The following is a 25,608-nucleotide window of genomic DNA, read 5'->3' as shown; positions in this document are numbered from 1 at the left end:
ATACAGTAATTGCTGTCAACATTTACATACTGTACTATAATGTAATAAAGGTAATTATCTCTTCTCTTCTCTACATCTTTGGATTATGGTGGACACAGTGAATCTACTGATGTTTGGTTGTACCCTTTGTCCAGCCTCCCTCATGCTCATACCATGGACAAGAGCATGGTCAATCACAGTGGCTCTGATTTCAGAGATTACTGTTCTTTGTCTTCGCTGACCACCTCGACCTCCTCTCACACGAACTCTTCCTCTCAGATTTCTATCCATTGTAGGGCCTCGCAAACCAATTAAATTCAGTTTTATTTATATAGCGCCAAATTACAATTGTCATCTCAAGGCACTTAAATAATATAGTCCAATTCAAGCCAATTGGAATTCCATTCATTGTAATCATAATCCAATGAAATCCAGTTAATTACTTTCAAAATAATCCAATTCAGTCCAATCTCCCGTCCTGAGCCTGCCTAAGGCGACTGTGGAAAAGAACGACTCCCTTTTAACAGGAAGAAACCTCTGGCAGAACCAGAACCAGGAAGGGTGGCCATCCGCCCACGACCAGCTGGGGTTTGAGAAGACAGAAAAGAGGGAAAAGAGGGGGGAAAAACACCATAACACCATTCAAAGGATACCTGTTGGAACAGGGAAACACAAGTTAATAACCACAATAATGTCACATGTACATAATATCATTTGAGAAATTAAACAGGGGGAAAAAGAGAGCAAAGTGAAGAAAGGTGTGACAGATGAGGTCCCCCAGGAGTCTAAGCCTATAGCAGCTTAACTATGGGATGTTTCAGGATTACCTGAGCCATCCATAACTATAAGCTTTATCAAAAAGGAAAGTTTTAAGCCGAATCTTAAAAGTGGAAAGGATGTCTGCTTCCCGGACATTTACTGGCAGCTTATTCCACAAGAGAGGGGCCTGATAACTGCCTCCCATTCTACTTTTAGAAACTCTGGGAACAACAAGTAAACCTGCAGTTTGGGAGCGAAGTGCTCTGTTAGGAAAACGCCACTGTCTCTCCAACTTTCTTGCAGTCTGCTTTAAAGCGGCTGTGAATTATACCAAGAAGCCAACCTCTTCTGACTGATTACCTTCCTTTTCAGAGGGGCAACATTGTCCAGTGTTGTACGCATTGAAACTACAGTGCTGTCAACAAGAGAGTCAAGTTCTACTGGAGTAAAATTTAGGTAGCCGTCCTCTGTCATAGCTGCACATGGCAGTGAAGAAAAGGATGATGAAATCAACTCTTTAAATCTGGTTACAGCATTCTCTGATAGACACCTTCTATATGTAAAATTCTTCTCAGAAAACGTGTAGTCAAGTAATGTAAATTCAAAAGTTATTCAAAAATGGTCAGACAAGACAGGGTTATGAGGGAACACTGTTAACTGTTCACTCTCAATGCCATAAGTCAGCACAAGGTCAAGGGTATGATTAAGGCAGTGAGTAGGTCTGTGAACACTTTGAGAAAATCCAATAGAGTCTAATATAGAATTAGAGTTAATATTTAGGCTGTCATTTTCAACATCTACATGAATATTAAAGTCACCCACTACAATGACTTTATCTGTACTCAGCACTAACTGGGATAAAAACTCTGAGAATTCAGACAGAAACTCAGAATAAGGGCCAGGTGGACGATACACAACAACAAACACAAGAGGTTTTTGTGATTTCCACCTTGGGTGGGAAAAACTGAGAATCAGAGATTCAAAAGAGCTAAAACTAATCTTGGGTCTAGGACTGATTAGTAACTCTGATCTGAAGATAGCTGCCACTCCTCCTCCTCTGCCTGTGGTTCAAGGAACGTGAACATTTAAATAGTCAGAGGGAGTTGATTCATTAATGCTAACATGATCCTCCTGCTGCAGCCAGGTTTCTGTAAGACAAAATATATCAATATGATGATCACAGATCAAATCATTCACTGACAGAGACTTCGAAAGGAGAGATCTAATATTCAGCAAACCACATTTAATAGTTTGAAGTTCTAGTTAAGTTAAAATTTTTTTAAAACAAATTTTAAACAAGAGGATTTGCTCCTTTTGTGATTTTTGATGGAGGGGGGGCAGCATCAGGTGGGAAGCCACAGAGAAGTGTGTAAGACTACAACTCTGCATCCTGGTCTCAACCCTGGGTTGTCATGTTTTTGGATGACTAATAAATTCGTCCATATTTCTAGAAATGAGAGCCGCTCCTTCCAAAGTGGGATGGATGCCGTCTCTCCTCATCAGACCAGGTTTTCTCCAGAAAGATTGCCAATTATCTATGTAGCCCACGTTGTTTGCTGGACACCATCTGGACAACCAGCGATTGAATGAGGACATGCGGCTAAACATGTCATCACTGGTCAGATTTGGCAGGGGTCCAGAGAAAACTACGGTGTCCGACATTGTTTTGGCAAAATTACACACCGATGCAACATTAATTTTAGTGACCTCCGATCGGTGTAACCGGGCGTCATTACCGCCGACGTGAATAACTATTTTACCGTATTTACGCTTATCCTTAGCCAGCAGTTTTAAATAGGATTCTATGTCTCCCGCTCTGGCCCCTGGAATACATTTGACTATGGTCGCTAATGCCACGTTTCTGACTATAGAGCTGCCAATTACCAGGGATTTGTCCTCAGCGGGTGTGTCGCTGAGTGGGGAAAATCTATTTGAAACGTGGACAGGTTGATGGTGAACCACGGGCTTGACTTTAGGACTATGACTCCTCTTCCTGACAGTCACCCAGCCACTCTTAAGTCCCGGCTGCTCAGGATATGCTAGGGGACAACTAATAGAGCTAGCAAGGCTAGTTGGCGCCACTCTGGCTAAAGAGGCCTGGCTCACTATTGGGTGGTTTTCAACAGTGCAGAGCCGAGCTTCCAATTCAGATAACCTTGCCTCCAAAACTACAAAAAGACTACATTTGTTACATGTACCATTACCACTGAAGGAGGCAGAGGAGTAACTAAACATCTGACACACGGAGCAGGTGAAAGCAGGAGATAGAGGAAGAGAACTGGTAGCCATGCTAAGCTAGAGAACCCGACACACCGCTAAAAAGTAAAAACTAAAGACTAAAGATCTGTCAGAGTGAGCGTTAGAATATAACAAGTATGCGATAGTTACCAATGCAAGATGTGTAAATTATAGGGAGAAATAAGGTGATTATTAGTAGTTCAAGAGGAGCAAGAAATGTCACAGTGCACACACAAGGTAACAGGAAGTGATGCAATACGTCTAACCGCAAAGCAAAGCCGCACACAATGTCATTGTGCCAGTGCTCTCTGAACTGGCTTATATGTTCCCTCACGTCATTCGCCACAAGTGTGATCAATTTCACAGGTGACACCTGTGCTTTAATTGTGTTTGACTTTTGTCACCTGTGCTCACCATTATGCAGCACGGATGCATCACAATGAAAATGTGTTGGCAAGTGGTGTCTAAACAGGTCAATGGTTGTGTCAAAAGAGTGATTGATTCAATCAATTATGTAATGCAATCATAATCGAGTCAAATCAAACACATTTTACCTCTAGTCAAATGTAGAAGACACAAATGTTTGTGGTAGTTTTTTTGCATCATTTTGAGACAGGATGTTCTAATTCTGACAATATACAGCAGAAATAGAAAACTATAGAGACTTACTTAAGCCCATAATCCTCTACTGTATGTTTTTCTTTCTAGGTTCTGGTGGAGAAGGAGTGGATTAGCTTTGGACACAGGTTTTCTGCTGTAAGACCTTGTTACCATGACAGTATGACTGCAGCTCATTCTGTTTAAGTTAATATAGTCTCCATTCCAGCTTTGAATATTGGTCTTACTGTGAGACTTTTCTCCAGACTTAGCAGTTCAGTGTGTGACAACAGTAGGTTTTTTAGGTCATCCTAATTTCCACATCACAGTAATTTAAACCTGCTATAATAACAGAGCTGTTGTGGGGTTGGGCCCAGTGTAATGCCTTAGGTATTTTATTGCATGTCGCTCACTTCCCCTTTACATGTAGAATATCAAATAAGCAAATTGTCAGTTGTAGTTGTCATTTACACCAGGCTTAAATCTAATTCCAGTTATCCCATTCTACATGTTCTGCCTCAGTACCATATGGCACCGTAAATCTAGACAGTGTAAGGAGCCATCAGCGTCATTCTAACACAAACCTATATACCTTTGTAAATAACATAGCTATTAATGCATGTGGATTAGAATATAATATGAATTTTGTAAGGTGAAAAACATGTTGCCTGTTTATCTGCATTTTACAGCATTCTTATGTGCCTTTAAATATATATTTCTTTACTAAGCATAGTAGATATACACAGATGAGCAGATTGCATGAATCAGTCTGTGCTTATTCACAGACAATGTGATGAAGGATTTAAACATTTAAAACTGTGAACGTTAAATGATACAAAGCATAATTCCTTTTGCCTAATTCCCCTGATTATGGGGAAAGTAAATGACATTGAGGATGGGCTTCAGCCATCGGTCAGATAATTTTTTAAAATTGGTATCAGTATTGGCCCAGAATTTCACAGTTGATAGTTGAGCTTATTTATTTATTTTTTTTTACAAATGCACTTGTCACGTCTGGATTACAAAGTTTAAAGTATTTGATCATGTACTATAGCGTGTGGGTCACGGTGATGAGAACCACGCCAACTCCGAGCGCTCGCCGCTTTTCCTGCAGTTCATTGACTGTGTTTGGCAGATGACTCGACAGGTTAGTCTATAAGCGACGCTTGCCATGTATTCTTTTGTCAGCTTTCTAACCATTCCTGAACATAGTTTTGATCAATTGTTCACATGACGTAGTTTCCTAAAAACATGTTAAGTATATGTTAGTATATATTTGTACATTAACTCATAAAGAGACAATTCAAAGTTACTCTTCATCATCCTTTCTCTGTTTTTACTATAGTTTCCAGCAGCCTTTGAGTTCAATGAACTGTTCCTTATCACAATGCTGGACCACCTCTACAGCTGTCTCTTTGGTACATTCCTCTGTAACAGTGAGCAGGAGCAGGCAGCCAAGGTGATAACACAGTTATTTAATTAGCTAGAATTGTTAGTTTGTAGCCTGGTTTTCATTCTCCAGCTGTGTGTGGCAAAAGAGAAATGATTTAGACATGTTTTCTTTGGCTGGTTTGAAGTGACTAAACTAGACAAACTAGGCTGTGTTGCCAGATGTTTGTGGTATAGCTTACATTGCTAATGGTTGTATTTGAAGTGGTAGAGTAGAAAAAAAACAACAACTGCAGTGGACATCCACAAGAGTAAAATGGAGAGTTACTTTTATCTATGGGAATAGCTTGGATATTATTGCCTAATCTTGGTCAGTTATGTCAGTTTATTGTTTTCTGGATGAATTTTTCAATTAATTTTAATTTCCCCAGTGTGTAGCAAGTCCTCTGAAAAACACATGATCATATCTGATTAAAAACCCAGCCAGTAAACAAAGTATTCTACTAGTCATTTATGTGTAAAAAAAAAACCTTTTTGTGTCCTGTGCAGGAGACTCAGGCCAAGACTGTGTCCCTGTGGTCCTACATTAACAGGTAAAACACTGACTGCAAAGATGTGACGAAGAGAAGTGAATTACTGATATTCTATGAGCCCTGATTTTGCTCCCTACCAGCCAGCCCGAGGACTTCACCAACCCTTTCTATGTGAATTATGAGAACCATGTTCTGTATCCACTGGTTTCGTCCAGACACCTGGAGCTATGGAGCTCCTACTATGCCCGCTGGAGCCCTTGTATGAGACCACAGGTATGCTGTAGAAACTAACAGTTGGTCACTCAAAAAAAGATACTACTGATTAGTAAACCTGAATTAAAGATAGTTGCCACCTCTAACATTTAGGCAGCAAGGAGGAATTTAAATAAATCAAAATGATTATCACCAATCGAGACATGAAATAAGAAAGACTTAGAAAAGAGAGTTCATAAGCCACATTTAACGCTTCTTTTGTCTTAATCATTCTGAGGTTTTCATGATTTGCTCCTTCTGCTGTTTTTTGTTCATTTAATTTGAGTCTGTGGTTGAGGAGCAGACACAGTCATTGTGGAAGGTCTCTAATGCCATGTTTCTGATTATGTAGCTGCAAATTACCTAGATTCTTTCCTAAATTAGTGTGTCACAGAAAATTGGGTGGCTGATGAGATTAGCTAAGCCAGGTATCTCTGCATTGACAAATGTGGCCTGATTTTCTATTGACTTGTTTTAAAAGGTGTAAAGTAGAGTAGTATCTGATCTGATGTCTCACTGAGATTCCAGGGAAATAGATGGTAGACCAGAATGCAAGTGTGTGATTGAGTGTGTATCAGTTGTACAGTGTTACAATATGCACCATGGGAAGGAAGTTTAGTGAGCCAAGACAATTCCACAGAGCACCTGATGTAAGCAGCAAATGATGCAATGCGTCTTACCCACAGAGCCCCAACACAAACGCAGTTGTGCTCACATAATTCGTGTTTTATTGATTTTCTGCTGGTAGAGTTTTGACTGTGATCATAATCTGCACCATCATGAAAAAACAATTATATTAACTCATTTCGTATTTTCTTTTACTTTTAAAATACTCAGTTCTTTGCAGCACTATGATGGCATTCATGGCTTTTTATAATCGCACTCTTAATATTATTGTACTCAATTACTTTTGTGTTGTTTGAGTTGATATACAGAGTTGGTCACCACCTGATGTATATGATTACTCACAGAATTTTGCTTTGTTAACATTATTCTTTTTTGATTAGTTTTACTATTCTGAAAATCTTTTTTTCAATTTCTTTCAAACAGCTGCTCCAATACTTGGTCATAGACAGTCTAATATTTGTGTAAACATAATTGACTCTTCCCTGGGTACAGTTATGATACTCTTATGGTGGACAGCTTTGATTCTTCCCTGGATACAGTTATGATACTCTTACGGTGGACAGCTTTGATTCTTCCCTGGATACAGTTATGATACTCTTATGGTGGACAGCTTTGAGTCTTCCCTGGGTACAGTTATGATACTCTTACGGTGGACAGCTTTGATTCTTCCCTGGGTACAGTTATGATACTCTTACGGTGGACAGCTTTGATTCTTCCCTGGATACAGTTATGATACTCTTACGGTGGACAGCTTTGATTCTTCCCTGGGTACAGTTATGATACTCTTACGGTGGACAGCTTTGATTCTTCCCTGGGTACAGTTATGATACTCTTACGGTGGACAGCTTTGATTCTTCCCTGGGTACAGTTATGATACTCTTATGGTGGACAGCTTTGATTCTTCCCTGGGTACAGTTATGATACTCTTACGGTGGACAGCTTTGAGTCTTCCCTGGGTACAGTTATGATACTCTTACGGTGGACAGCTTTGATTCTTCCCTGGGTACAGTTATGATACTCTTACGGTGGACAGCTTTGATTCTTCCCTGGATACAGTTATGATACTCTTACGGTGGACAGCTTTGATTCTTCCCTGGATACAGTTATGATACTCTTACGGTGGACAGCTTTGATTCTTCCCTGGGTACAGTTATGATACTCTTACGGTGGACAGCTTTGATTCTTTCCTGGATACAGTTATGATACTCTTACGGTGGACAGCTTTGATTCTTCCCTGGGTACAGTTATGATACTCTTACGGTGGACAGCTTTGATTCTTCCCTGGGTACAGTTATGATACTCTTACGGTGGACAGCTTTGATTCTTCCCTGGGTACAGTTATGATACTCTTACGGTGGACAGCTTTGATTCTTTCCTGGGTACAGTTATGATACTCTTACGGTGGACAGCTTTGATTCTTCCCTGGGTACAGTTATGATACTCTTATGGTGGACAGCTTCGGTTGCTCACATGGTGATTTTGTTTCAGGTGCCAGTACATCAGACTCTGAAGGACCTGCTGATCCTGAGAGCAGAGCTCCAGAAGAAGGTGGAGGAGCTAAGAAGAGAGTCACCCTCCCAGTCCCTATTTTTCTCCTCTGAACATTCCCCAGCCCCCCCCCATGCCACAGGAACCTCACTGCATACCGCCGTTTAACCAACGCATGCCACAGATATTTCATTAAGACCTCTGTAAATTTGACGTCTCTCTCATTTCTACGTTTCTTCATTTGTGTGAAAATAATTTAGTCAAGCAAAGTGATTTGGTCAAACAAATGAGCAAACGGACTAAGTGATAGCTTTTCAGCCAAACCGATCGCTGTCGTGAGCACTGTCTGGTGAAAATTTCATAGTTCTATTTAGCCAGCTGCTATTAAAATAATAGAAAGCTTTGTAAAACATAGTGTATGCAGCAGGTTATACATATTTTAAGAAAAAAAGAAAAAAGCACTATTAGGCATGAAAAAATGCTACTTGTCTCAGGGCTCTGCACAGTCACATGTTGTAAATAACAGCAACTAGCCAGAGTTTTTGAATAAAATAACTATGCCTCCTCATACTTATGTCTGTGTCATTGACTTTCTTTAAACAGATTTTTAATCAGATGTGCTCCAACAGTACTGATTTTAGAACTGATTGATTTCCCCCTTTTTTTTAATACCAGAAACTTTACAATGAAAAGGAAAAAATTGGAGCAGGACTCTTAGATTCTAGTATTCACAGTTGTTCCACGATTCATTTTTATTTGACACTTCCAGGTGCCATCCCTCCTGCAGTACTGACCTCCCTCACCTGACTGCCGCAGCAGAAATGGGAGGAGTTGCATATATCTATTTAATTGCATAGTGCCTGTATGTGTTTAATTTGTCTTAAGAAAAAAGTATTTCTTTTTTTTTTAACCATTTGAGCAACACCATCTGTATACATATTGAGAGTTCATTTTTAGGCTGTTTATTTGCAATTTTCCAAGTTTGTCAATTGTTTTAAATTTTTTATCAATTTAGTCTACTATGATTTTAAATTTGTTTTTCTCAAAAATGTATACTGCAACAATATAATTTCCCTTTGGATAATGAAGTGATCAATCAAATGATTAGGTGACAAATTATGGTTGATTTTACACATGATTGATTGAAAAATAAAACTATGCAGCACACAGGTAATATTTTAAAAACCTTCCAAAAATGAATAAACAATCTTTTTTGGATGTCCTATTAAGAGTAGCTAAGCCTCCCTGACTGTGCACTGTGGTGTCTGGATTGAAGAAACCTTCTTGTTCACGTTTTCTTATCTACACACAAAACGAGAGAAATTTTAAAACTGATTTCATCTTGTGTTCTGTGTTGTTAGGGAAACATGACCTTGAACAGCAGGGTTTAAACATACATCAAGTTAATCCTTTATCTACCCTTTTGTATTATTAATTTGTAAATTTCACTTTGTTTAATCAAAAATGGGTGATGTTAAAGTAATTTATAATAACATATTTATAGTACAACTGCTATTTAATTGAAAGTAAATACAAATGAAACGATCCACAAAAAGTCAGAGGTGTATCGTTTATTTTGTTCATATTAGAAACAATATTCTAGAGAAAGCAGAGTTTATCATTACAAAATCACAAAGTGTCACACACTGACTTGTGAAAACAACTGTGTTTAACTCTTAGATGCAGCTGGGTGTACACAGCATGTATAACAGTATAGTGGAAAGAGTGTGTGTGCTTGTAGTGTCACAAAGCCACTTCTCATGTATCACACCAGCTGAAACTTTGCTGAGCAATGCACTGCAAGCAAAATGTTTTCTCCAGAATCTGATTCAGGCAACAGAGCTTTTGGTTGACTTTGTCTGACACACTGCCCACCACCAGGCTGTGCTCCACAGACAGGACCCCCAGAGGGCCAACCGGACAGGAGTCAGTGTCATTAGACTGCCCAAAGCGAGTGCAAATCCCAAACAGACTATACCCAAGAGATACATGGCCGTATTAAGCATCTTCTCAAAGCAACAAGACATTTGGCTTTTTTTCTGCGTCTGGCATTTGACTGCCTTTGGTTTGCTGTGTGAAAGGGAGAAGTAGGTTAATAAACGTACAGGTCTGCATCTTGGCTGTAAGTTAGAAGGTTGCACTGAGTTCAATCATCTCTTGGTTTGAATCATTTGATCAGATTTCAGTTAATGTTGTTGGTAATTGACAATAAGAGTCCAATGTCATGTTTGAACAGCTACCTCGACTGATCGTGTCTCTTCAAACAAAGTGGTGGGGTGGTTAGCACTGAATCTCCACTGGAGCCTTTCTGTGTGGAGGTAGCATGTTCTCTCTGGGTACTCCATACGAACATGTGCATGATAGGCAGGTTTGTAATCTCACCTCATGTGATCTCATATACAATTCAATTAGCATGAACTATTTCTACCAAATTAATATGTTTTGCTGATATTTTGCTGTTGTGTTGATTTAACTTGGGAAAAAAAAAAAACTTATACTGTTATGGTTTCAAAGCAAGCTGAATAAAAATGTCCTTTTTCAGACCAGTGTGTTTCCTCGATAGTCACACAACTTCCTCAGTCTTCACTGCATACAGTCAGGGCCACCTGTAGATTTCAGATAACACATGACTTCTCATAGGGGCAATACTAACAGTGCTGTTTGCACTGAAACAAGAAAACACACTCACAGAAAAAAAGAAGAAACACATCCGTGCATAACGTCAAAAATCTACTACATGACATTATTGTAAACTTTTACAAATCACAAAAAAAGTTTTTATTGCTCCTTTAAAGTCACTTGTTGCTATTAACAGGTTTTGGTTGAATAGAAAGCATACATGCAACCAGTTAAAATTCTGAAAAGCTAACTCAACCTTTGTGTTGTGTGCATCTATGCACCACACTGAGCATGGTGGGGGAAGGAAAAAGAGTTGTCAGAGGAGCTGATAAATATGGCTACAGGTCTATCTATAGACATCTTAAAGTAACCCTTTTTGCTCAGCCTATTGTTTTGGGATGCATCATCTCTAATCTTCATAAGACCTGCAAATATATCGTATTACACATGAATATGTTGTCCTGTTAGAGAAGTCACAAAGAGCCATCAAAAGGCCGTCTCCATGCCACTGTGCTACAGCCAGTGATCTGTTTAAGCCTCTTCAGGCCTCAGGACCACTGCTTCAACCAGTTCACTGTTTGTCTTCCAGGCACATTGATCAGGGTCATTTGGGTAGTTTCTGTTGTCATTATGATTTAAAAAGAGCAAATATAATTGTTTTTTAATTATCATTCATATTCTCTGAACATAAATTCTGCCAGGACAAAGCCAGAGAGAAGGTGGGACAGGTTAGACCCCATCTCAGAGATGAAACTGAAGTAGTAGTAACAGAACATCTTACTGCTACGTTTCTTTGCATGATAAATGTTTAACAATGTTGATAACAAATGTTGAAGTATTTTTTCAATCGAGAGGCCACATTTGTACCTTTTCCAGTTGTTTCAGTTTCAGCAACAGCTGTGTGCCAGTTGCAGAAGTTCATGTAACAAACTGTATTGTACATTATTTTTAAAAAGAGACATTTAGGCAGTGGGGTTGCTGTGTCCTGTGCCTTAATGTCTCACAACCCCTGCCATCAATATTCAATATCTGACCAATCAGGTCCCATAAAAGGGCTTTTTTTTTTGTTCTGATATTTCTGTCTCACAGGTCATAGCTACCTGCTCAGAATTGTCAACTTTGTGCGCTTGGAACAGCTGCACAAAAAGAGCAGACCGCACTGGGTACAGCACATTTAACAATTTAAAAAAGGTGCTTGCAATCAGACAAAAAGATACCAGGCCTCTTTCTATAAGCCATAACATGAAACACTGGCAGGTGCAATGCATGGTCATTTCTTCCAGCATATGACAAATTGCTCTGCTATTTCCCTGCACTATTTGTTTTGTTCTTCGTGTTTAAAAATGCAGCACTGATTGATAGAGAGAACCCACTCATACAATGTACATGCAAGTTCCACACTGAAAGAACTCAGCTGGGATCCAAACCTGGAACCTTTTTACAGTGATGCAACTGTGCTAAGCACCACACCACTGTGCCGCCCCATAGAACAACCAGTGATACCTAATTACTGTGTTTTTTCCTGATAAGTGCATAAGCTTACTAACCAGCAAACAGTAATCATCTCCAGAATTCGTCTGTTAGAAGGAAAAGTCAAGTCAGGTACACAGTGTAAAAAGTGCTTATCTGAGCTTTAGTTTTAAAAGGGTGCTAGCTACAGCTGCTAACATGATCTACACTTTAAAAGCAGTCATCATTTTCCTAAACACAGATTATCTTCACCAGAATAATGTGCGAATATGACAATGGCTCCAAACTACTCTCCATTCTACTTGGCAGAAATTTGACAAAATACCTGGTGAATTTGGTTTGATCTTTTCTCAAAATCCTTTTCTGTTGAGAGAAATCCCAGTAGTGTAATGTCAAATAAGCTTGACTGTGGTGAAACCTAACATGATTTTATTACCATGCTCATATTTGACACTATGTGCATGTCTGTCACTCTGACTGTACAGGCATGAATGTTAGCACCTCCCATTAATGTAAATCAAAAGCTTTTTTTCATAAAGACAATCATTATTAACTAATTTATTGTAATTTGGACCTTTTTGTGATATTTAGCTGATTTCATAATAAAAAGTTGTGATCTCAAATAGACAGAAATGTTTCTGACTTTTTTCTAAAAGATACAAATATGAATAAGGATACATAAAGAAGCAGGGTTTAGCTGAAGCAGTACAAAGAAACTTGTTTCAGCATGTAAACAGTAGTAAACTCCAGTAACTCCAGTTCCATGAGTATATATCATACTAACAGGTGAACTTTCTTAGCCAACAGTGAAGCCTGCTATAGGCCATAACAAGGTCAAACAGTAAATAAGACTTTTAGGAAACTTCCAAATTTTTCATTTTTTAGGAGCTGCTGATTTTAAGGTGTTAATAATACCACAGAGAGTTTTACACCCATCAGCCATAACATTAAAACCACTGACAGGTAAAGTGAGCAACACTTCAGTGCAATGTTCTGCTGGGAAGAACTGCATCCGGGGACTCACATAGATTTCACTTTGACACCTAATAAACATTTCTGCAGGCCAATTGCTCCCAACAGCCAGACAGTATGGCAACACCACCCTAACGAGCAGCTTTTTGCTGACAGCACTGAGCCTTACAAAAACAGCTTAGGAAGGGATAAAAAGCCTTTCAAAGAGCCTGAGATTCCAGATTCCAATCTGACGGGATCTGATAGCATCCGTGGGAAGCAAGCCCAAAACACAAAGACCCTCCCTACAACCCACAGGGCCAAAAGGATCCTCTGCTGGGGTCCCGATACAAGACACTCCAGGACACCTTCACATGTCCTTTGACCACACCTTGACTGGTCAGAGCTCTTTTGATAGGACGAGGAGATTACACTCTATATTAGACAGGTGGTCATAATGTTAGGGCTGATCAGGGAATACCTGATGTCAAAAGACTATTTATGCATCTTATCATAACAGTTGATTAATAATTACATAAAAATCCCTATTTGACTGAAAGAAACTTATGAAGAGTGATAAAAGTCTGGAAAATATCACTTAATGTTCCTCATTTGCTGTTTTGAATATCATCGATAACTGCATATGAATCTGAATGCAGCTGTCAAGATTTTAGAACTTTTCTGGTTGATGTTTTTGTTCGATTTGTGGAGGATTTGATCCATATGAACTAATCATGTATGAGTAAACTTAGGCAAACTTCTAATGTGAAGTGCAAAAGAGTAGGAGCACAATGAAAATTGAATTACTTTGCATTTAAATAAAAACCATATGTGCATCAAGGAGAGAAATATGCACATATTTCAAAAGTTTATTTCTGACTGCAATTCAACAGTAGGAAATTAAACAAAGCTATTAATGTGTCATTAAAAAAAAAACTTAAATCAACATTCAGAGCAACATACTCATATTTGATTGCACTACTAATAAAAGCTTTGGTAATAGAGAAAATTTTGAGAAAAAACACATTTTAAAATGGGGAATGGACCTTTTTCTGGTCTAGATGACCACTCAAAATGCTTTTACAATACACTAGAATATCTCAAAGAAAGAATTAAAGGATTAACATATTCTGCATCTATATTTTTAAATAGATATTTATATATCTGAAATGCAGTTTATTGTAACAATTTTTTATGTTAAAGCACAAGTTTTTTCTTTTGTATCAGTTTCAAGTGGCTGTCTTATCTTAAAGAATTTAGTTTATTATCAAAGAAATTAAATTAACACTGAAAATGTAAAAATATCAATTTAGATTAAGGTTGATTGAAGAGGTGTTGCTAAATTTTATGATAGTGCTCTGAAAAAAAAAAAAAAAAGAATTTGATGAAACATAAATAAAGGTCCAATGAACATGTTCACCATAATGATAATAACATCCAGTGTGTGCTACACAGCATTCCCTTCAGTACGGCGCTCAGCATTGGGTGGTTCCAGGAGAATCTGCTGGACTGCAGAGACAGAAGTACACAGATTAGACATTACAAATCACAAGACACATATTGCACAAACCCAGCTGATTTCCAACAGTTCATCACTGTTCTTACACATTCTAATAATACAGTTCCAATGTTTAAGGAATGCATCCAGTCTAAGCACAAAATACAAAGTCTAATTCAAAAGAAGTGCTCTGGTTAGCTCGAATGGTTAAGCCATGTGCCATGTGCAGAGGCTGAAGTCCCTCCATGTAGTGGGTCCAGATTTTTAGCTTTGCTGCAGTCATACAGCTTTTCTCTGCCCACCTTCCTGCTGACTACCCTCCAAGCAACATTCAAATAAAAAGGACAAAAGTGCCCAAGAAACCTGTTTAAAGGTTACAAAAATAGTTTAATTATATATTTGATAAGACAGTCATGAACTGAAAAAGTTAATAACTCCCTTCACATCCATTTTTGGTTTTACTAAAGCAGAATGAGATTGGAAGTGTTCGGTAGCGTAAAAGGTAGGAAGCTACCATTTTGCTGTGTACACCACAAATTACAAAGTTTCATGGAGAACAAAGAAATACTACAGATACTATAGGGTCCGTTGGTGATCGGGCCCTAATAAGAAGGACCAATCAGCTCTCTCAAAATTAGGTTAAATACACAAACACAGACTTCTTCCTCACTGATCACTTTTAGTTTCACTCCCGACTACGTTTTACACCAAATGGACACAAGCTTTATTCACACCAGTCTCCCATGATAATACCCAACATTATATGTCCTGGGTGGATAAGTTGCCCATTCAGAACTGGTCAATCTCCCTTCATTTCCTATTTATCAGAGGCTGTGCAGTTGCCTGTCCTGGATTGGGCCATTCCACTTCATGTCCTCTGGAGCCAGCCAAGGACATTTAAACCTAATTGTTCCTGGTGTTCAGGGAGCAGCTAAGTTAACTCTACGGTGGCAGCTGGCCCCTCGTGCTCATCTCACTTGTGACATTTCTTTGTAAGCACTTTGAGATATTGTCTCTGTTTACTTGGTTTATTTATATGGCACCTTACAACAACCAGAGATTGACCAAAGTGCTTCACAATTCCAGAAATAGATTTATAATAGATTACATATAACATAAGGCAACAACAAAAAGGTGAGCCACATTGTTAGATCCTTCTTAATTTTGTCCATTAAATCATGGGTACTTTTCTGAATCTTTGTTTTTAATTTTTACTTTCCTTTATGTTACCTCCCTTTTTCCCCTAGAGAGCTGGGGGCGTAACAACATCTAAAAGATTTTGGTATCCCACTGGATGTTACACAAACCCAGCTGATTACCAACACTTCATCGCTGGGAAGATGTTTTAACAATGCAGTTACATTGTTTAAGGAATGCATCCTGTCTAAGGATAATAGTGAGAATGGAGGAACCCAGCTATCCATTGGGCATCAGCCAGGATACACCCTGGATGGGTCCCCAGTTTATCATGGGACCAAATGGAGACAAACAACTATGCATGCTCACACTCACTCCTATAGGGTCAATTTAGAATCATCAGTTATTCTAACATGCATGTTTTTAGACAATGGGAAGAAGTTGGAGTACCTAGAAAGAACCCATGCATACACAGGGAGAACATGCAAACTCCACACAGAAAGGCCCCAGCCAGGATCTGAACCAGGGACCCTTTTGGTGTGAGGCAACAGTACTAACCACCACACCACTCTGCAGTCCTTGGACTTTTTAATCCTGTGGTTAGAGATTGTGGTTAAGATTCTTCTTAAATGGATTCAAAGTGGAATGAATACTTAGGTATATGGGAAATCTAAATACTTGATATACTAAAATTACTTTTATGAGCATTTTGACCCTTTATCTGATAGTGACACTTGAGAGACAGGAGGGATAGCAGCGATAACATTTAGAAAATCAGGCAGGAAAAATTAAACCCTGAAACAATGTGAAAAAGGTAGCTTAATGTAGCCCATTACTGTATACATTTTTCTGCTAGATAAATGAGAATGATAGAGTACATCTGAGTGGTTAAATGTAGTGCAGCAGAGATGTATGTACCTTGTGGTTCTGTTGCCAACACAGCTTCAGGATTCTCAGAACTGCACATGTCAGTGTTCAGGCTCTCTGTCAAAACACAAAATAACATTTTTCATCAACAAATTCCAAGGAAAACAAAATACCATAATTGTTACCAGGGCTACAAACTTCAGAGTCCAGAGGGTTAAGAGGTTTGGTCCAAAAAATAATGAAAAGGAAGCTGAATGAAAAAAACAACAACTTGTGACTAATATCTGATGTGAGCTGTGTACAAAACACAATTTGAACAGAACCAATGACATGCCTCTAATATATCATTGTTGTTTTGTGGGAAAAAAGGGCCTGGCAGATAAACGGATAAATATATTATGATATAGATAATCCATTCATTTTCTATACCAACTTAATCCAATTCAGGTTCAGGTTCGCCAACATAGAGACAAATCTAGGGACATCCCTAGGGTCAATTTGGAATCCAAAAGTAACCTAACAACATATTTTTGGGCTGCACAGTGGTATGGTGGTTAGCACCATCACCTCCCAGCAAGCGGGTTCCATGTTCAATTCCCAGCTGGAGCCCTTCTGTGTGGAGTTTGCATGTTCTCTCTGTGTATGAGTGGGTTCTGTCTGGGTACTCAGGCTTCCTCCCACCATCCAAAAACACACGTTAGGTTAATTGGTGAAAATTGTCTAAATTCTAAATTCTCCCTTGGAATAAGCAGGTATGATAATGGATGATGGGAGGAGGCTGAAGTACCCACACCAGAGAGAACCCACGCATGAGGGGAACATGCAAACTCCACATAGACATCCCCAGCCAGGATTCAAACCAGGAACCCAACTGCTGCAAGGTGACAGTTCTAACTACCACACCACCATGCAACTCCAAATAATATCTTACTGAAAAGAGCAGCTAATGTTTTATCTCATTGTAAAACAAAACAGCTAAACTGATAAAATGCGAAAAGTAGTTTTTAGTTATTTGGTTAGGCGGATATTTCCCAAAAATATACAGCTCTCTTAGACATCATTAAGCTTGGGCATTTGGTACTGGAGCAAGTGTTTTATAGATAGTTTAAGATCTCCCAATTAATTAATCTTATAGATGATTAAGAAGAATTAATCTTATACTATATGCATGTAATAAATTAACAAACTGTGTGTTATCCTCGTCAGATCTTTACAGAAAAAAAAGGGATTTTATTATATTTTTGTTAGCTTATTATTGCATCCTTATGATGTGCAAAATTTGAGATTCTAGAAGAGATAGAAGGGATGAGGTGTACAGTCCGAAAGAAATATAAGACAACTAAAGAACAACTGGAAGGAAGATGTGTGTATGAGACAACAAAGCCAGACCTATAGGTTCGTCAAATTTGTCACGTTCACGAAAGCAGCTTTTACAGCAACACCAGGGAAGACACTACCACTTTTACTAATGCATTTGGAGGGGAAATAAGATTGCTTTCATTACAAATACAGTTTAAAAAGTAGTTTAAAAAAAACAACTCAACAAAGGCTGAAACTAGACCCAAGAGAAAGCTATGAGAGGAAGTCAAGAGGAACGTGTAAAACAAGACGTTGGACAAGATGAATCTTACAACTGGAAAGAGCTCAGAGAAACAGTTTCATTGTTTATATCTGTGAGTAATAACTTATTAGCTCTTCTGTTCTGTAGCGTTTTCTTAGCTTGGCTCTGCTGGTAAAGTTGATGACATGCAGGTTTATAATCATGACAACAAAACTATCAATCCTCTCAATAAAAGTAATCAAACAACAAAATGTTCAGAGGTTTCTGTATCTCCACTGCTAGAAAAAAATGTCACAGGTCACGCAACTCTACACAACTGGTGGGCTTAAATCAAACTACCGTAAATTCCAGACTATAAACTGCGACTTTTTTCCCAGGCTTTGAGCACCGTGGCTTATAATACGGTGCGGCTAAAATATGTTTTTTTCTTTTTTTTTTCATGCTGCCAAAAGCATTTTGCCGCATAACATTAGACCAATAAAATTAATGGAGAGTTCACAGTGGTCCAATGAAATTGTACCACATATCAAACACACTTACACTACTAAATTATTGTAAATCGGTCATTTGTACTCATCCTCAACATGGAAAACAAATGAAGAAATGCATGTGATGCAGCTTTTAAATTAAAGACAATCAATCTGAGATGAGAATGTGAGAGCGACAACGAAGAAACTGAAGTGAGCGATGAAGTTCTGAGGCTGTTCAATTTGGTCTCTGAAGAAGATTACTTTGATAGTTTTAGTGTGCAGGAGGAAGATGAAGAAGGCGATCAATGATTTTTCCTGGTAGGCTACTGTCTTTTTTTTTAGCAGCCATGTTACAGGCACTGTTAAAAAAAAAGCATTTACGCCACGTATTTGTGCGTTACCGATAGGTATTTAAGTTAAAACCATCGATGTTACAGACACTGTTAAAAAAAAAAGCATTTACACCACGTATTTCTGTGTTACCGATAGGTATTTAAGTTAAAACCATCAGTGTACAGGCACTGTTAAAAAAAAAAGCATTTACGCCACGTATTTGTGCGTTACCGATAGGTATTTAAGTTAAAACCATCGGTGTTACAGACACTGTTTAAAAAAAAAGCATTTACACCACGTATCTGTGCGTTACCGATAGGTATTTAAGTTAAAACCATCGATGTTACAGACACTGTTAAAAAAAAAAGCATTTACGCCACGTATTTGTGTGTTACAATAGGTATTTAAGTTAAAACCATCGGTGTTACAGGCACTGTTCGGGAAAAAATTATTTTTCCTTTTAAGATTAGAGGGTGAGGTTTATATTCAGGTGCGCTCTATAGTCCGGAATTTAAGGTAAATACTAGGGATGCACAAATATTTTGTTCTAATCAGCCTACTGACAAAAAGTACAACATCAACCAATGGCATTAACTAATTTCATCTTTGTTGTGTCGCATTCACTTTGTTCTAAGATTTGTTTAGTTGGTCATTTTTAATATTCATTTAATTAAAATCTTCTTATGTGACAGGTTATAACACAGATTTTTCTAGATGTTTATGTCTATATGAAAGAATTTTTGCTCATTCGATATAGTGCAAAGATAGAATCAAGCATGTTAAGACTTTATCATATGCATGTTATTTTCTCCTTGTCTATAAAGCTAGAAAAAACTGCAATTAATTGTGTAATGAAGAATATCAGTGTCTTAAATTAACACTTCCCAATCAGTTGTACCAGTCATTGAGTAAGGGATGTTTTACTGTTTATTTACATTAATTTAGTTAATGAGTTACACACACACAAGTGTGTTCAGTCAGAGGCTTCTTCAGCACTGCCGCAACTAAGACCGGTGCAGGAGATCATTCCAGCTAGCAGCAATAACCGTGCAGAATGACAGCTTATAATGATCGATTGAAAATAAATAAAAACTGCAATATTATATTTTCTCATTGAGAATCTTTTTTTCATTTAATTTCATTATATATACATATATATATATAGCTCATTATATAGCTCAGTCAGATTCAGTGTTTTAGTTCGTTCCTGTATTTTTTATTTTTATTTTTTAGCTTCTTTTTTCCAAAGCATGAACTAAATGCAGCTGTTGTAATGTTGCGTATTTCTTCTGAATGATGATACAGAGCGCTAAAGTAAATGTCTGTAGTTCATAAACATATTTCATTAGTTTTACTGTGAGAATTAACTACAGCTTCAGTCTCCTCTGATTTACGGCGTTCTCAGAGCAAAGTAAGTTGCGTCCACGTCTTCTCTCCAGCACTAAAATCCAAACTCTTGTTTATTCTTGCTGATAGACTATCTCCTATTCCTCACTTACATGCACAGTATTGTGAATGGATCCATTTTCTGGATCTGCTATTGTGGTTTTCTAACTATAAACAGTGTATTTTTCTCCCCTAAACTTTATTTGTAATATCGACAGTTTTTCTTAAATTGTTTTTACTTAATTTTGAAAGCGTGTTGTGGCTTGCACATACAGTAGTACAGTAAAGCAAAATAGCGTTGTGCTGGGGCGGAAAACGATGTTGTGAACTTTGAAAACTCAGATCTGGAAATATGCATAACAAAGACCGATGTAAGACTGAGCAATTCAGAAGGTTTAAGGTTCACAAACTTTTTTAGTGTTGCTTCAACACAGATGCTTCTTGTGCGAAAGCCTTACGTTGTATACTGAAGCACAACTTCTTTTTCTGGTAGGAGATGTAGCTGCTGATAGCACCCACCAGTGCCATCGCTACTGCACTAGCAATCCCTGCAATCGTGCCCACCTCTTCTGTGGTCCCTGGAAACACAAACCCAGACATAGGTACTTCTAAACATTACACTCAGGCAGCCACACACACATTATGAAAGGTGAATGGTAAACAGTACAGAAATAGTACAGAACCAAAACACCTACCACTTTTGTTATCATGTTGGTTGATCTCACCACTGTCACCACTTAGATGCCCCCCTGCAGAAACAATGTTCATATCGGATCTTTTCTGTAAAGTCTGCATTAAATATTTTCACTCAAATCCTCTATAAGGTTCTAGATGTTACCTTTGCTTTTGTCAGGTTTATAGGTGTTGTCTTTACTCACATCAATCAGATCACTGTCAGAAAATTCACCTACAAGGAAACACAAGTACTTACCAATGTGAAAATTCAGACTCAGATTCATATCTCTCCATACATCACTACATACCTGGAATTACTGGATGAAGGAAATATAGAAAAATATAAATATTAACCAAGTAATATCCTAAAAATAATATGTTTTTAAATTAATAATAATTGTATTTTTAAATATGTGAAGAAGATGCACACAGGAGTGCGCAACAATCCTATTCCTTCCTTACTGGCACAGCAAAACTGTCTTGTTGGTGGAGCTACAGAAACCAGCTATAATTTTTGTTCTTAATGAGCTGTATGTGCTTTGGCTTTCAAACCTTTGCAAGATATCAGAATTGTTGAAAGGAATCTTGTCACTAATCCTTTTTTTCAGATGCTTTAAAGTATTGAATTATCTAGTGTTTCATATAAAAAATAAACAAATAAAATACATCTAGCTTTTGCAACAAATTACTTTTGCTAATTTTTCAAATGGGCATATGAAGAAAGGTTTGAAAGTTTTGAGGAGACAAAGAGATAATGTTAAAAGCCAAATGAAAAAAGCAAAGTCAGACACTTTAATTTTCTAAAATGGAAACACAATGACTTTAAATCCACATAAAAGCTTTTTCAAGTCATTAGACTTAATAAACACTGATCATTCACAGATGTTATTAACGCATTGGGAGAATCTCATACCCACCTTCTTGCCCCTTGTTCTTATTCTTGCCATAAATGTCCTTTTTGGGGTCCAAGGCATCTGCCAGATCAAAGTCTTCAACAGCTGTAAATTAAATGGAAAATTTAAGAAATATTCAAATGAAGGGGCAGTCTTTCAAAGCTCACCCTGCTCACCTACTGGTTGATTATCAGGCCGCACAGATCTTGTTTCAAAAGATTGTTCCTGAAACCAATAGTGGTAAAACAATTCTTCCAGTATCGAAGCTATGATACAGATAGCTTGTTAACTGAAAGTCAGCGATAGTTTGTGTTCTCACTGGGCGTGCTTAAAATATAGCAGCTGTTTATAGAGCTTGAACAGACTTCAGGGCTGTATTCACTTAGGCCGTTGAGATCTTACTGCAGGTTCAACTTGCCACTAGTGCTGCTAGCCTTTCCCACTTCCGGTCTTTGTGGCTGTGTTGTTGTAATGGGAAATTAATTCTTATATGCATTGTATTGAGTGTTACTGTGTATAACCTGCAAGATACCAACAGGTCCTGTTTTTCCCTTTCCTCCTGAGGGCATCGTGTGCTTGTTATATGATAAAGCTGCATTTTAAAGAGGATTGAAGGGAAACTGGTGCTTGAAGCTGGGTCAGTATAACCTTGGCCGTAGCTAGAAAGGAAAAGTTGATAAGAACACTCAACAATATCCAAGGAGCAATAACGCAACAATTTGCATTATAACTGAATTGTTTTTGCCTCAGTGGTCAGAGCAGCTCTGTACTTCGTACTGGGTGGCAACACCCATTCCGACATCCCACCAATCTGACATTGCGCTATTCTGACAAGGCTTTCCGTATAAGGAAATGTGCGTTACTCAACAGGTGAGTCCCTTCTTTCTGTTCATGCATTTTACATGTTTTAACACATGTTTACAGATAAGCGTAATTAAAAACACAAAGTCTCGGCAACTGGAGGAGGAGATGCCTTGAACGGGAAGCAGACCATGTTGGTTTTCAATCACACACTGCGATGCCACTTGTTTCAACTTCCGAAAATTTAATCCAGGAAAAAAAGTCTCACAAACATGGACCGAAACAGCTCCATAACACGCACAAAAATCCAAAATAAATGAAAGTTCACTAAAAAAAGCAACTAAACAGCATGAAGTGGTTTTACGCATGCCTCTGTTTCTGGCACATGTGTCTTCGGGCTCTCCCACGTTGGTTTGTGGATGAAAGCTATATGTTCAGCTCCCCTTACATGTAAAACCAATCTACATGACATTTTGGTCGGCAAAATCCACAGACAAGAAGTCTGTTGTCCATGCTCGCAATAATTAGGCATGGATCTTTCACACCACCACTTTCCACGCAGATTTCCAAATGTAAACATCCACGGGCGGTGAGATTGTGCGCATCTTTCATACCATGCATACCATATACCTTCACCTCTGTATTGGGTGACATGTTCTCGCTGGAATTAGGCAGTGATTTCAGGTATATAATTGGAGCGCTGTCATTGATATCTGTAATTGCAAGTATTACTTTTGCATATGATGCCAGCATGCAAAAGATGCATGGGCTCTGTGGAGAGCTCCGCTCCAGCTGGCTGCCGTGACAGGTCACTGACACTGGCTGCGTTTCCCAGATTCTATCATTCTTAAGGACTTAAGAAGGCTCTTAAGAAGGGTTCGGCTAAGAAGGAGCGCTAAGATAGGGGTGTTTCCCAGACATTTTCTTAACTGCCTTCTTATGATCCCACCAAAGAAGCTTCTTAGTGGGAACTGTTCACCGCCATGGCGCTGAAACTAAATCAATCGATGCCAGGCAAATCGATCACCCACCACTTTATCAGCACATAAATCACACACAACGCCCTATGGTCCCCACACACAGGTGCAATTAGGCTATGCGCCCATGTGTGTGTGATCATAGCTAACAGGTGTATCCAAATAGTAATCAAGCCCATTAACGCATATATATACCCCCCTGTGGCTCGGAACACACACGTGAGAATGGAAAAAGCAGGCAGCAAACGGAACAAGAGGTCACCCTTGTTTACCGCAGAGGAGATGCCCATATTAGTGGACGAGGTCTGGCAGCACCGTGATGCGTTATTTGGGGGAACAAAAGGCAAAAAAGACCTGAATTTGGCAGGCCATAGCCCAAAAGATGTCCCCCTCTAGTCCCTGTGGCCTGCGAGACTGCCACACTCCGTGAAACCGATGCCTTGCTGAGGCCAGTGCCGTCCCCCACCACCTCCAGGAAGCTCCCCACTGCCTAAAAACACAGCGAGGCCAGGAGCTGCACCTCCGGGCTGAGGTCAAAATTGCAGCGGGTTGGCCTCTGAATGTATGGTGACACTGGTGTGATGAGGCATTGGATCTCCACACGGGGAAGCCGGTACTTGGACTGGACAGCCCGGTCCGACAGCACGTCAAGTGGGGAGAAGTGCTGATGCACATAGGCATTTGTGTAAACCATCTGGCTTCGCGCACAGCGACGCTGTTGGTTAGCAGAGACAATATGCTGTATTGCGTATGTATGGTGTCTCACACGCACGGACTTCAGCAACGCCTTTATATAGACTAGCAGGTGGAGCCTCTCTTGATGAGGTTCCAGCCGAGTTCAATCACACCTGTCAGTTTCCCTGATATCTGTTAAGTACCACAGGGTTGTTGATGTTTTTTATAGCTACTGTAAACTCATATGCAGATGCCAAATGTGTGAAATGTAATGAGTGATAGTAATGATGATTCATTTTATTTATGTAGCTACAGGAACACATGGGCAATTCTTTTTTTATATTGTTATTTTTCTTCTTATGCTATTTTTCTTGTGTCAGTGTTCTGCAGCTATGAATGCACATTCATCATTATGCATGGTTTTAGTATTCCTTTGAGTGTCAGATACAACTTTACCTGACACGGCTGCAGTGAGCGTTTGATCGCTAAGGCTGTTAAGAGTGGGTCAGGGCGATCTTACGTTTCCTTCTTAGTGAAAGAGCTTCTTAAGCTAAGAACGACTGTGGGAAACACGTCCTTCTTTCACAGCACTCTTAAGACCGCTCCTCAGAAAATAACTGACTCTGTGCTTTACTAAATTTCCAAAAGCGTAAGCGTAATGAGGCAGAAATGCATACATAAATGTAAAAAGATAGACAGGTTAATGTAAGGAGAAAATATGGAAATAAATGGGGAGAGAAAATGCACTGGGGAAATAATAGAGGTAAATACATCTATAAATAAAATCAAAATCAAAAATAAATGTAAAAAATGCATAATGAAGTCAAAATTAAATAAACTTGTCATGTTTTGCATTTTTTGTCACGTTCTGTGTTTCTGTCTTGTCTTTAGTTCTGCCATGTCCTCACCTTTTTCCTCAGTTCCTCCTGGTCTGGTCATCAGCTCCACTCCCTTCACCTGTGTTCATTGTCATCAGCTGCACTCACTCACCAATCACCCTCCATAGTACCTAGTCTCCCAGTTCTCGTTCACTCATTGTCAGAGCCTCACCGTCACTTATATTGTCGAAATCAGGTTTGTCCTTGTCACCGGCACCTATGCTGTGTGGTCAGGTTTTTGTCATAATCCAAGTCAAGTTGTTTTTCATAGTCATAGTTAAGTTTTTTTGTCTGTTCTCAAGGCTTTTGTTTTGGCAGTTTAGGTTTTTGTATTCTGGCTTTGCCGCGCTTTTTGTTGTAGTTTCTTTGGAAGAAATCAAGTTTTCTTTTGTAAATCTGCATTCAGGTCCTCTCTCCTCACCTCCACCCCACACGTCGTGACAAAACTCTAATAATTCTAAGTCATGAATAAATCAGGGGCTGCACGGTGGTTAGCACCATCGCAGAAAGGGGGTTTCAGGTTAAATTCCCGAGTGGACCTTTCTGTGCGGAGTT

The 25,608-nt window shown here is 38.8% G+C and overlaps 2 protein-coding genes across 7 annotated transcripts in view; one reads left to right on the top strand and one right to left on the bottom strand.

The window, feature by feature from the left end:
- The window catches only part of LOC140282109 (phosphatidylinositol-3,5-bisphosphate 3-phosphatase MTMR2-like), a 41,884-nt gene extending 33,448 nt beyond the window's left edge, over positions 1 to 8,436 (top strand). For all 4 annotated transcript variants that reach the window (XM_072376676.1, XM_072376675.1, XM_072376674.1 and 1 more), the window contains 6 exons: positions 3,685 to 3,732; positions 4,628 to 4,720; positions 4,919 to 5,032; positions 5,512 to 5,555; positions 5,636 to 5,768; positions 7,863 to 8,436. In XM_072376676.1, coding sequence (XP_072232777.1) covers positions 3,685 to 3,732; positions 4,628 to 4,720; positions 4,919 to 5,032; positions 5,512 to 5,555; positions 5,636 to 5,768; positions 7,863 to 8,030 — 600 coding nt within the window. In that variant the 3' untranslated portion in view covers positions 8,031 to 8,436. The remainder of the gene's footprint in view (positions 1 to 3,684; positions 3,733 to 4,627; positions 4,721 to 4,918; positions 5,033 to 5,511; positions 5,556 to 5,635; positions 5,769 to 7,862) is intronic.
- Positions 8,437 to 9,425: 989 nt separating this feature from the next.
- cd99l2 (CD99 molecule-like 2) overlaps positions 9,426 to 25,608 on the bottom strand; it is a 47,650-nt gene continuing 31,467 nt past the window's right edge. For 2 of the 3 annotated variants that reach the window (XM_072376685.1, XM_072376687.1), the window contains exons 4-9: positions 21,747 to 21,827; positions 20,993 to 21,061; positions 20,850 to 20,903; positions 20,613 to 20,732; positions 16,456 to 16,521; positions 9,426 to 14,411 (exon numbers count right to left, since the gene is read on the bottom strand). In XM_072376685.1, the coding sequence (XP_072232786.1) occupies positions 14,350 to 14,411; positions 16,456 to 16,521; positions 20,613 to 20,732; positions 20,850 to 20,903; positions 20,993 to 21,061; positions 21,747 to 21,827 (452 nt within the window). In that variant the 3' untranslated portion in view covers positions 9,426 to 14,349. The remainder of the gene's footprint in view (positions 14,412 to 16,455; positions 16,522 to 20,612; positions 20,733 to 20,849; positions 20,904 to 20,992; positions 21,062 to 21,746; positions 21,828 to 25,608) is intronic. The other variant, XM_072376686.1, reaches the window with a different exon arrangement.

Source organism: Leuresthes tenuis, unplaced genomic scaffold (genome assembly GCF_036924035.1).
Source record: "Leuresthes tenuis unplaced genomic scaffold, fLeuTen1.0.hap1 SCAF_22, whole genome shotgun sequence".
Lineage (NCBI taxonomy): Eukaryota > Metazoa > Chordata > Actinopteri > Atheriniformes > Atherinopsidae > Leuresthes > Leuresthes tenuis.
This window is presented reverse-complemented; position numbering and strand designations above follow the sequence as displayed.